The following is a 13,490-nucleotide window of genomic DNA, read 5'->3' on the forward strand; positions in this document are numbered from 1 at the left end:
CATCTGGACTGAAAACACAGTTCCACCTAACAGCCCTCCCTTGTATCTCCTCCAAGCCACCTAAGGAAAAGGACTCCACAGACCAGAAGTGTTAACACACTTTATTAAGCTTTCTTTACACCGTATTCTCTGCAAAATTAAGAACAAAAGTTTAGCATACTTTGTTGCTCTACACATTATAAAATAAATAAATGAATAACTGCCAAAGACCTCCACTGATGACTTTTGGAGGCTTGTTCTGAGGTGCCTTCTTGTCTGTTTGTGGTCCACAGCTGGGAGAAATGTAACTTGGAACTAGAGAAGGGGACTGTCCTTGTAGTTGCTACTGTGACTTGCACTTTCTGCTCTAAGAACTGCTTACTGGGAAAGGGCAGCTGTAGTGCTATAGGCACCCAGTAAACCCACATCTGCGTAGTGCCACAATAAGAATTTAAGTGCTTGGATTTCATCAAAGTTAAATAACGCAGCTCATTTTTCTAGTTAGCTTAGCACACCACATAACAGAAGACGACATTACTTAATTAAAAAATAAAGCAGAGTTGGTTATCTGCAGCATTACTTGGAAATTTTCATTTTATCTGTAAAAGGAATTGGAGCATTCAAGAACATTAGCAGGAGTGATGTTACGATATGAGGACTGACATTTACCTACGCAGTATCGTCAGCTTTCAGAAATACAAACAATGTGCATGCTTGGTGATCTGAGATTTAGCTCCAGTAGCAGATGGGATTACATTTGCAGAGGACTTGCATACATTGTCTACACTGAACTGAAATTGAAAGCTACTGTGATGGCAATTCATCTAGCATAAAGAATTAGGAAACAAAGTATAATTGCTTGACTTCTGTTGACTTTTGCTAGTAACCCTTTTAAAAGTAGTAAAAACAACATAAATCAGTTGGAATTTGAAAAAAGTCTACCTTGCAAAATATTGTGTAACAGTTTCAGTTTAAGAAAGCCACTTAAAGCAATCGACAAAAGACCTCTGCCTACAAGTGCAATGCAATTATTTTATTTCACAATTTAAAAAAAATAAAATTTGCATAAACTTGTCTCAGCAGGAGTAAGTAACTATGAGAAAAAAGCGATAGCAAAAGGAATAATGTTCTATAAAAAGCTTATATATTGGAGTAAGTTATGGCATAACTGAAGAGACTGAAGGGCATAAAGAAAAAAAGTTACTTCTGAAGGGGATTTTAAAGACTACAATAAATCAAAGTAAAGAGTTACAGGGAAAAACATACAAAGGAAAGAAATTGGAGGAGGAAATTTCCACTAACAATAGCTATGTGGTATCTAATGAGGAGACCTGATCTCAGTGAGAGAAAGAAAGAAGTGGGAGCTGTAAGAACATATCAGTTTAAAGGCAAAGTAAGGTTCTATTCAAATCAAGTTTTATTAGAATATGGACAGATCATTAAAAATATCAAGAAAGTAAACTTACAAAACAAGTGAGTTAAAATAATCCACATATAAAACTACCTCAGTGGAATTACCTGGCTAAAGATAGAAAGCTCAGTTTTACAAGCAGGTTATTTCCCTCTGAGATGTGGGTGAACTACTGGGGTACTGCACCCCATACTGATCACTGCAACTGAACAAATGCAACTCCTCAGAGCTGTGTTGGAGGTCTTCTACCCCGGCAAGTCAATGGTATCCCTTCCCAGAAACACCTCAAGAGAGATTTAAGTGCATCTTCTTGGAAGCATTATTGAGAATGTAACAGAACAAGGAAGTTGTGCTCAGTTTAACAAGGCAGCCTCTGTTAAGAAGGGCTGTTGCCATATGCTCCATGACACTTTCTTCCTTGCCATTTTAAGCCAGTGATCTAAAAATGATGTCCATAATGTTACAGGAATACTTTTTAGGAACACTTAGTGAAAGTTTAACTATTATGGCAGAAAAACCTTACCTAGTTTATCTACATCCAGAGACATTTCAAGGAGACTTTTGAGTATCTGTAGAAGATGACCTACATGTAGGTATTTATGTAATCAAACGTTACCTCAATTGATGAGCTAGATCATCACATGCTAAATCAGTCATTATACACAACAAAACAAGATATTGGTTTTGCTTGCAATGCCAACATTAAATTAAACAAGAGATCTACAAGACTTTTTCAGAAGCTCAACAAGATCAAGTAGAAGTTGAGCCACCGTTAGGTGCAAACCTTGTTATAGTCTCATCCCTTCCATTATCTTCCAACAGAAATTTCCATAATTGCTTGCTCGTGCATGTGCACAGAAGTGCTAATGTTGGTCCAAATGAAGAGTTCACTCTGAACTAGCAGCAGAAGAATCTGAAAATGTAGCTTCTGCTTCTGTTATTCTTTAATCTATGTATATGCAAGCACAGAACATCTCAGTTACTTACTTTGTTTTACATACAAATGTATCACTAGACAACCTATCCTGTAACTTCTATTTTATTTTTTTTGAGTGCATCTATTCAAGGTCACATATGTACCTAGGATATTTTAATACAGCCTTACTATCACAGTCCTCAAGACCTCACTTGGGATAATGAAAGACCTGGTACAAAAACCTTTAGCCAATCTCCACAAGTTATAACAATGACTGCTAACAGGAGAAAGTATTCAAGCAAAACACCACAAACTGCATTTTATTAGTAGAGAATCCTTGTGAAAGATGCAGGTGATCTGAATAGATGTATCTGTTAGAAATTGCTATAGCTATTACCACCCAATAGAGAGTGTACACATCTTCTCCTTCTGGAAAGGGAAGAACACTACGTTCTTTCAAGAAGGACTTCTCAGATAAATTCTGTCAATGCTCCTAAAAGGGGAGGAGAGTACAAGTGAAGTATTAAAAATGAAAGGTAATACTGTTTAAGTAAGAGACATTTCTAGAATTGAGCAAATTGATTATATGGTTTTCACCACCAATGCTGTTCACCTTGGTATACTGTATGATATATTAGAATGAACTGCCTTAAATAAAATTCTGTAATGTGATGAAATAAAATTCTGTAATTGTGACAGGTTCCAGCAGTATAATTAGAATATAAAATATAAACAAAAAACAAAACCTTCTATATATTTTTTTAATATTGCAGTTAACTAGAATTTCCAAATACATTGACATTTACATCCCATACAACTTAGTGTTTCCTTCTCTGTAAGAACTAAATAAAAAAACACCAATAAACCCCCAGAGCACCATGTTTCAGACCTTCATTCCCCTATACATAAACCATAAATTAACAGTTAATTTAAGCCACTTAAATTTTTGTCGAGATAAACACTTAACAGCATAGAACCAGAACAAAAGTGAGACATCGATAAAAGTTTTCTGTAAACAATAATAAAGACTATAATATATAATAAATGGTTGTACCTTTAGTTGTGTTTTTTTTTTTTTAAACTAACCCTAAAACATAAATATCAGTTCACTGTAAACCATGCAAGTCTTTAAACCCCTAGATGAGATGCTGATACATTTCACTCTTCTAAAACAGATATTGATAACTGGATGGCTTAGATATCAGTATTTAAGAACTACCATGCTGCAAGAAGGGCTTAGAAACACCTGGAAATTAAAACAGTTCCTAAAATTCTCTTCAGACTTAGTGATTCTCTTCAGCTTTAAGTGATCCTATTGAACTTCTGTTATTCACTAGCTCCACTGAGGGTAAGTCATCCTTTCCCTGAGAGGCTTCATGACCAACTTTCATCACAACACCTAGGATCAAATGTTGCATTAAAGCATGATAACAAAAAAAATAAATAAAAAGGAAAGCCTCAAGTTTCCTGTAAAACACCAAGAAAAGACGTAAAAGACATAAACATCAAATAAAAGATGAAACAATTTGAGAACCAAGCAATGTGCCAACTGACACTAACTTCAAAGGAGTGGGTATTCCTGGACTCTCCATGAGCTAGACTTCCTGGATATCAGCTGAGGCAGTAACTGGTCATCACTGTGAGGAGCAACTGGCAGTCCGATGGCTTAGCTGTAGGATAAGTTATCATCATGGTATGAGTGACAGCTTCTCTCCCCTCCATCCTTTGACTATTTCAGTCAGTAATGATAAAGTGTGTTACATTTCTCATCACTGAGTAAATCCTTAATGTTAGGCAAGACTTCAGTGCACTAAGTACTGTATAACTGTTACAAGAAGGAAAGCAGGAAGACACCACTGTTAAGAAAAATCTTGGGTGGCAGAGTCCTTTTTCACTGCCCATTTCCTGAATGTACTTTTTAAAAGAAAATATTTAAAATTAGAAAAATAAAAGTTCCACCCTCATATTACATGGATTACTACAGCCATGTAGGTCATAGCAGAGAAATAATTTTGAACACTGGATGGACAAAGCTTAACACAATACCATACTGGAACACTCAACATCTAATAAAGTTACATTATCAATTTGTTTTTGATTTCCATAGATTTCCAAAATACATTTGCAGCAGTTCATTTTTTTCCCTTGAGGGTTTCTGCAGAAAACCTGACTTCTCTGCAATTCTAAAAAACACTCTTTAATATCACAAATATTCAAAGGATGTAGATGTGTCCAAGACTCAGAAGTCTGTATACTTTAAATCCTATCATGTCTTTGAAATCCCTCTGGGTTCCTTCAGGAAAAAAAATATAGCAGTGTGAGAACTAATATTTATGAAACAAGAAAGAAGCACTAAAAGATTCCAAAATTTGAATATAAGAATCAACTAGACCATCAGCAGGAAAAGACAGACTTTTTTAAAACTGCATAGTAAGAAAATTCTGTAAAAACCTTTAGAAAATATTACAAAAAATTGTTAACAGTGCTAGACTGTAGTGAGTACCCTTAATAAAAAAAATATCCTCTAAAAATAGTGCTGAATGCAAAAACACATGTTGAGTATTATTTGAGATAGTTATGAAGTTTTAGAGGTAGATGACTAAATCAGTTATTTGGGAGAATTACCACTACAGCTATTGGTGTAAACAGTATTACATTTTACCTATATAGCATTCATATCTGTGCAAGAGTGCAGAGAGAAGGAACGTTTCTTGCCTAACAGCAGCTATATTCATTCAATATCTTTGCTCTGCATCAGTTCTCCTGGAAATGGGGGCAAGAGGAAGAAAATGAGGAAGGCAAGACAAATCAACCCCATTTGCGTATGCAGGCAACTAAAAGGCCAAACACACCAGCCCAATTATACACTAAGGGTGACTGGGCTCATAGCACAATCCTCAGGACACGGCTAGATCAGATGGGTAATACCCAAACACTCTATAGGCTGACAATAAAACATCAGAAACCTTGTACAGTAGTTTCCACAATGTGGAATCAGTCACCTTGCCTTACGTATTCACAACGGTGCTGTGTTGTTGCAAAAGCACCTTTGTTCCTGTTCACCATGTCCGTCAGATTTGGGGGTTTCATTACGAAGAAAAGCAGTAACTACTAGCAGCACAAGGCTTTGTCGCTAGCGAACAGAGTATGTTAACAGGCTAACACTTGTGAAGCGTTAGGTGTTCCAAAAAGTAACCATTTCAAAAACAGCGTTACCACCAGAACCTGATGGTATTCAAAGCATCTGTTAGTACACAAATGGAATCAGAATTTTCCTATCCTTTGGGTAGTCTTCAAATTTCTCAAGGTACCACCTGAAAAACAAAGGTACAAATGTGATGAGTACTGCATCTTTAAAATATTATCAAGGAAGTTCATTAACTATATAAAGCTTTCAATTTAATCCTTTTTTTTTTTTTTTGATACAAACTAGAAAAGTGTCTTTAGAACCTACTCTGGATAGAAAATTGCTATTTACCACACTCATTCTAAGAAAATCTAATTGCCAACTACAACAAAACAAAGCTATCGTTGCTAGCAACGGGAAATCAAGCTAGTAGGCACAATCAGAGCAGCCAGGGAAGGAACAGACTTCTCTTGTAAAATGTGTATTGTAATGCATCCTATTTATATTTTAGAAGTAGAGGAAAAAATAATATCCAACAGGAATCCTGGAACAGAACTTTTTTTCCCTCAGTGATGCTACAATCTCCATCCTTGGAGGCACTCTGAACTCAACTGGATGAAGGACTTGACAAAAGTTGTCTAGCTTTGGTGTTAGCCCTGGCAGAAGCAGGTCGGTCTAGGTAACTGGACTAGACAACCTTCAGCTGCCCCTCCCAACCCAAAGTACATTATGGGTCACTCAGCAGTGGCAGGTGGTAGAACAGGGAGAAATAGTCACAGATGACCTGGAAGGTCCAGGTTGGACAGTAAGAAAATCTTGTTCACTGGGATGGCAATACAGAACTGGAACACCCAACAAGGTACAGAAAGATATTTATTTCTGGAACTTTTCAAGACTCTGCTAGGCAAAGCCATAGCTGATGTGACACTTAGCAATGGCATTCTTCCAGTCTACCTCCTCCTATTTATTTCCTCTTATGCCACCAAGTTCCACAAAAACAGTCAAAGCAGGAAGCCAAAAATAACTAAGATTAGGGTGTTCAGGTTCTTTTAAGTGTGCTATTCCTGAAAAAGAATTCTTTCAAGAAGTTTTCTCAAACTGATTCTTCTATTAACAGGAAAGCCAAAATGTGAATGCAGTACATTATCAGTCTGATAGTTTTACAGAGCAGAGCCTTTATATACAAAAATAAGCAATCAACTCCATGGATATTTAATAGACTTGATTTTGATGGTCCTGCCTGTAGCAGAAACCTTTGGTTATTTTCAGTAATGTAATATTATAGTAAGAAGTTTGAGCTGGAAAATGGACAATAATGTATGATCAAGCAAAGGTAATTTTCCCAAATGTATCCAATCTTTACAGGTCCAGGATGAATTCTGGTCATGTAATGAATAGCCATTATTTTGACTACCTCATTGTACATTGTGTGCACTTATATTCCTTATGCTTAACACTATTTTGCTGCGATCTTATGTTTAGTACTGCTTGAAGCATTATCTCATTCTTCATTGCAGTTAACAGCTTTTCATTAGACTTGTTCTGCAACATCCCTATGGGATGAGGTATAATTTATACATTGGAAATGAAGTGTGGCACAGACAATAGAAATAAGACAAACACTTACTGGTGGTGTTGCTTTGCCCTAGAGCCCAAGATAAAAAGTGTACACAATGCAAATGCAAGGCTTTCGATGGTGCAGCAGGCAAGGGCAAACCCAAACCATTCCAGGATCTCTCCAAAAAAGTTGGCTCCACTGACATACTCAAACATTCCTCCTAAAAGCAGGACAGGTTTATTTGAAAAGCACCTTAATGAAGGACATATTCAATGTAAGTCTAAGACACCCTATATCATTAATGTCTCTCTATATTTTTAAAGGCAGTAGAAACTGTTTTCCAGTTCAAGCTGTACCATGAAGGATTACTTTAGACATCCTTCTAAAACAGACCTTCTCCAGTTCCACTCTTCTTCTTTGAATCATGAAAAAAGATTTAGTACCAGAAGTGATTCCATACCTATGTAAATAACTACTTCAAGCTGTGTATGACCATGTACAAAACCTTTTTTTTAAATATGCAAAAAATAGAAAACACAATACCATTTACATGTAAAATAGTCCCATAAAATACACCTAGGGTTAGTTAGCATACAATGTCTCATTTCTCCAGTTTAAGTATCCCAAATTATATTAATCATAAAGAATATTTTTCTAAATTTAAGTTGCAAATTTATGCTCTAGCTTAAGATGCGTTGCCCTTTTGTTCCTGTGCCCTGCCAGGTCTGGAGAAAGATAACCTTAGCTACTTCAGTCCTGACCCTTATCAATAGAAATAACTGGCAGTTTGTATTAAACATATTTTACAGCTAATTATGCATAAACAGTCAGTACTCACCTGCTGGGAGTTATTTTTAAAAATAAGAACTTTCACCCTAATTCCAAAGTTAGAGTACAAATTGATAACATAAGTGCATGTCCTAGTGGGACCAAACAAGCAAATATTTGCCAAGCTTAATAAAGGACACGTTTTGACCTTGTTTTTAATTACTCTGTTTTTGTGACAAAATGGCAGAATTCTAGCACTTGAATTGGATAAGTAATATCAAGAAGACTGACTCCTCCTGATTATGCAGCAAAACAAATCTTATTTCCTTCTAAACATCTGAACATCTCACACTACATCTGTATTCATCTTAACAGATGTTAATTCAACTGCCCATGTAAAGATACAAAGTTATGTTCTTGGTGAAAAATATGAATGCTACAAAATCACTTCCTTAGATAGTTATTTATGATATGACAGGAAACTTGTAATATCAATTTGTCTATCTCCAGTAAAATATATCAAGCTTTGGAAGGTCTCTGTAACACCAACTTGCAAAATAATTTAGGTTGGAAGGGTCTTGAGATCATCTAGTCCAACCTCACTCTGTTCAAAGCAGGTTCAGCTAGAGAAGGATGTCCAAAATAGCATCCAGTCACATTTTCAGCATCTCCAAAGGTGGAGACTCCACAGCTTCTCTGGGCAACCTATTCTAGTCTTTGGCCAACCTCATGGTAAAGAAGTTATGTTCACATGGAATTTCACGTGTTTTAATTTGTGTTCATCACCTTTGGCCTGTCACTGTGGACCACTAGGAACCTGGCTCCCTCATCTTCATTGCCTCCCATCTGGTACTTATTTACATTGATGGGATCCCTATGAGCCTTCTCTTCTCTAGGCTGATCAATTCCAGCTCTCTCAGCTTCTCCTCACAAAACATGCTTCTTTTGCTAAATAGATTTTTGTAACACTTTACTCACCTCTTGGTATCTTGTAACCAGTTTCCCCTGGTTTTCTCAGATTTCTAAGAATATGATCAGAATGAATATTGATTGCCATGCCGACCAGCCACCCTATAAAACCTGAAGAGAAATATTTAAAATACTTATCTTTAATACATTGAGTCAAAGCACTCTATCAGGAAAAAAAAAAAAGTCATATTTCAAACATTAGCCATATTGTCTCAAAGCAGTAATAATGTAAGCAAGATAAACAATTCTAGTGACATTATGCACAATCCCAATCCCACAATGAGCTCTTCAGCCAGTAAAGCTCACAGTAATCAACAGGTCTCTTGACAGGAATAGTATTTTTAAGTTTAATTCTCATGTTGCCAAAGGTATGCACATATATTTAAATGTATGTGCACACAAATATACACCATGTAATGTGTATAACCCCTAACTTCCATAAAGAAAAATCAAACACACCATTTTAAACAACACTGAAGGAACCAGCCATTCTCATTCCTAGCACCTTAGTCTTTTTTTTTTTTTTTATTTTTTTTAAAGTGACAGTATGCCAGAGTTTCCACAGCACACTATGTAATAAAAGGAATAAAAAACCACTAGACTACCAAAGACAGCATAATCACCTTCCTAGAAGTTTGGTTTAGAGTATTCCTAAACCTAGTCTTGCTGAGCACCATAAATACTGAGCTTGCAATTATTCAACAAATATGATGCAAAGAGAGAAAGAGCTTGAACTTTCTTTAGGGAAAAACTCCTGCCGTATTGTCTCAAGCTCAGTCCACAGTCATGAAAGATTCCTTTCTGTGACCTAAACAAGAAATGTATTTTAAGGACACCTGTAACAGAGAATGAATTCTAGTGAAGTTGAAATAAAAAGCTGAGAGAAATAAACAAAAGGACTTAATACTCTCTACAGGTTTGATAGATCTGTAGAACTATCAACCTGGCAGATAGGAGATGAACTTGAGTGCAATTCATATTCAGTGATCCACAGAACAAAGTTAACTAATTTCACAGTCAGTTGTTGCTTTAGTTGTAATCAAGCATCTACTGTGGACAAAGCATGCTTAAGGTTGACACTCGACACTTCACTAGAACACTGGTTTTCTGTTCATCTTTGACTTCCTTTGAATATGTTTGGTGATATTAGTAAAGGGAGAAGATAGTGGTACACAGCAAACACTATTATTCTATACAAGGTTATCTTAAACAGCCCCAAGTCATTTGGGAGTTTATCCATCTGAATAGAACTTAGCTAACTTAGCTGTGAAGACTTAGAGGTGAGTAGGCTGTCATGAGGTCTCAAACCCTAAAAGCACTGCAAGCTAGCACAATGAAAGGGAGAACTGGAGAAAGCATGACTAGAGCTCTCATAGGCAGCCTGTGGGGTGTTCCTCATTAGTCTGCTTGCTTTGCAACTTTAGTTTTATCACATGTTGTGCTGCATTTGAAGCAGCACTTTTTGCTTTCCTTTCAAAGGAGACTAGTTCACTGCCCTGAACTAAACCAATGCACCGTCTGTAGAAGCCATGAGGGAACTGCATTAAAGCTGTATCAGCGCTCCAGATCAATTGCTGGTGTAGATGTAAGGCATTGATTTCCCAGAATTAACTCCTAAGCATCTGAAAACAGACATCCCATCAGTATCCTAAGGATCCACAGATAGGAATCTGGAGAAGTGAAGCTAATTAGCCACAGTGGTGGGAGGTCTCAAAGAAACAATGCGTTCTCTATCTTCGCAGCAAATTTCTCTTTAACTTTCAGCTGAACCTTGTTTGTCTGCCATTTGTTGACACTCCCATTTTTGTTCCTTGTGTAACTTCATGTAGATTAAAACAACTTATTAACATAATAATATGTCAGATGTGCTTTCCTGCTGTTCTCCAATCTTATAATTTTTTGTCATTTTAGCCACAGCCTTCAAGACACTGCCACACGTTTCTGAAAAATTAGAGCATAGCCCAATTGTTCAGGGAGCATCTGGCATACAATAAAGCACTTCTGCATTTGAGTGACCAAAAACTACAAGCATGAACTGCAGATATTCAAACAATCTTGTGTTCACCCCAAGTAACTATTATAAATAGCCACTAGATGCCAAGTTACAGACATACATATGTACGTACGTATACCCTTTCAGCAGGAATCAAAGAAAAAAGTCTTAGGTTTGGCTCTCTCAGACCCATACTGACCCATCTCAAGACTTATTACAAAACAAAAAATAAAAAAAAAAAAACAGGGAGTGACGGTACTACAGTAGATGCTATGCATACCAAGAATCTCCACTTCCTTACTTTTCAGGGTAACTTTAGACTAAAATAATAAGTTGTCCTTGCAGTCATGAAACCAACACCTCTTACAACTAGCAGTACAGGAAATATAAAAATTAATTCCACATTAGTATTACTTGCAAAACAAAAAGTTAAAATTTGTACTCAGAAGTAATCATAACTAAAGGCAGATGAACCTAAGCATTATCAGTAATACACTTGCACTTTTCAGAAATCCTTAAAATAGAGTATTCAAAAACAACAAACAAACAAACTAGGAAACCTGAACATGACCCATTACCTTTTTTTCCCCTAACCTTTCAGTAAGGAGGCATTAATTTATGCCTCATGATTCATGTTTTGTTTACAGCACAGTTTTGAGATAATCTTTTGATTAAGGTACTAAACTAGGACACCGGAAACTGAAGATTTATTTTGTGTTGCATCACTCTTTAACAGTTTTGATCAACTGTTCTTCTGAATGCTTTTTTTTTTTTTTTTTGGAACCATGTTTAACCAATAGACTAGAACTTCAGAAGTACCACAAGAGTTTCACGTGTGCCCATACAACTACCTACCTCTCCAGTGAAGATATTCCCTTGTACCTCATCTTCTCTATTTTTGGAGCACAAATACTACTTCCTCTTAATCATTGAAAGATAATCTATTGAGACCTAAATTTATTCAATCTCAATTGTTACAGCACAGTGGCCCTCTACTGTCATCTGCCATAATACTGCAATGAAAATAAAGCTCTTATTCTTGCTGTACAAGGTCTGAGAAATCTGTGAGAAACATCATCTTGCTTTGACTCCAGAAAACCAGTAAGAATTGTACTGGGTCAGATTAAGAATCCACACAACCTAGTGTTCCATCTTTCCCTGACAAGACAAAATATTCTGCCTTATCTTCAGATCATAGAGAACCTTCAGTAAATACTTCCTTAGAAAAAAAAAATGATATTACATTTGACAGTAGGCAAAAGCAGGTGCCCAGCAAACAAGAAGTAAGGCAAAGAATGCAATCAGCAAACACCTTATCTTTTTAATTATATGCCTGGCTTCAAACGTAAGTGTAATCTCACCTCCTGATAGGACTGAATGATCAACCTTCCAACCCCACCCTTGTGGGACAGTTTTGTTCTTTGCCAAAGCCCACTCGTTGCAGTGGTGGGAGATAGGTATGTTTATAAAAAAAAAAAAAAACAGCCTAACATCAAGGACTTTTGATGTTAAAAGTGGCATCCTAGTATTTAGCAACTGACTTTACCTCATGAATTTGTTCAGTTCTGTTTGACCACACACAAGCCTTTAAGATGTATGGCATCAAGAAACAAAGGAATTTTAGCTTAATCTACATGTTACGTGGAAAAATCTGTCTGATTTGTTCTAAACTCACATGCTGCTAGTTCCATTTAAGGCCTGCAGTTCCTATACTGAAGGCTACTACGCTTGGTTCTTATTCACATTGGCGTTAAAGGATAAAGAAATACAATAAGTTTGTCTAGCACTGACACCACAGGAAAAAAAAAAAGTATGTTTATAATTGTAAAATAAAAATCATTAAAAGGCCTCCAGCTACACTACCACAAACAAGATAGTTAAGCTTATTTACAATACTGAGAAAAACTAAAACGTGATTGAAGAATACTGTAACATTATAGTAAATAAAGCTGTGAGGACAGAAAACTTTCTGCTCCTAATGCTCTCATGCAATGGCTTAACTCACCTGCAATGAAACAAGGACCTTTTAGCCAGCCTGAAGGATATTCTGCATAGTTGCTTAAGCTTCGGCCTTGCAAGTATCCATTGTAAACGCAGAAGAGAAGTGCTAGCAGGAAGGTGAAAAACGGCGTTGGCTTTCCTTGCCGGATCAGGAAGGGAAATACGAGCGCCCTGTAACGAGCCGGGAAAGCAGCATTGTTGCACGCAAGGCAATTACCGTGACCGGAGCGGTAAGGACAAGCGGGGCTCAGCACAGCTCGGCCGTGCGCGCCGTACCTGTGCAGGTAGTGCAGCGCGAAGCCGCCCAGCAGCACGCGGTTGGGCCAGCGGCCGGCGGCGGCCCCGCAGGCGGCCAGGGCGAGGGGGACGAGCAGCGAGGGCAGCTCCTGCAGCGCCCAGGCGGGCCGGGCGGGCAGCGGGCAGCCGAAGCGCGGCGACGAGTAGCGGCCGTAGGGCATGGGCACGAAGCGCAGCAGCAGCGCGGCGCCGGCGCCCAGCGCCACCAGCCCGTAGGCCAGCAGCTCCAGCAGCCGCCGCTCCTCGGCGCCCGACACCCGCCGCCAGAACGCGCACGGGCCCGAGACCGAGCCCGAGCCCTCGCCCGCTGCCGCTGCCATGCCGGGGGGGTGGGGGGGGGAGCCGAGCGCAGCCGAAGGGAGACGAAAGGAGCCGAAGCGGGGAGGGAGGGAAGGAGCCGCGCGGCCCCATTCATCCCCACGCACCAATCAGCGCCGAGGGGCGGGGCCGGCGCCGCTGGTGGCAGCGGGG

The 13,490-nt window shown here is 38.2% G+C and overlaps 1 protein-coding gene across 1 annotated transcript; it reads right to left on the reverse strand.

Annotated features, from left to right (window-relative positions):
* Positions 1-3,053: 3,053 nt before the first annotated feature.
* Positions 3,054-13,339, reverse strand: SRD5A1 (steroid 5 alpha-reductase 1). Its single transcript, XM_032181102.1, has 5 exons — positions 12,999-13,339; positions 12,727-12,893; positions 8,738-8,839; positions 7,061-7,211; positions 3,054-5,620 (listed from the first exon to the last, which is right to left on the reverse strand). The coding sequence occupies exons 1-5, from the start codon at positions 13,337-13,339 to the stop codon at positions 5,554-5,556; spliced, it is 828 nt and encodes a 275-aa protein (XP_032036993.1). The 3' UTR covers positions 3,054-5,553.
* Positions 13,340-13,490: the final 151 nt, after the last annotated feature.

This window comes from Aythya fuligula, chromosome 2, assembly GCF_009819795.1.
Source record: "Aythya fuligula isolate bAytFul2 chromosome 2, bAytFul2.pri, whole genome shotgun sequence".
NCBI classification, from domain to species: domain Eukaryota; kingdom Metazoa; phylum Chordata; class Aves; order Anseriformes; family Anatidae; genus Aythya; species Aythya fuligula.

Bases quoted from the DNA above. Each gene is read 5' to 3' on its own strand.
- SRD5A1 (XM_032181102.1), bottom strand. From the start codon at position 13,339: ATGGCAGCGGCAGCGGGCGAGGGCTCGGGCTCGGTCTCGGGCCCGTGC. The intron at 12,894-12,998 runs GTACGGCGCGCA...GGCTCGTTACAG, and splicing joins GCGCTGCACTACCTGCACAG to GGCGCTCGTATTTCCCTTCC. The intron at 5,621-7,060 runs GTAAGTGTTTGT...TTTGTTTTTCAG, and splicing joins AGGGCAAAGCAACACCACCA to GTGGTACCTTGAGAAATTTG.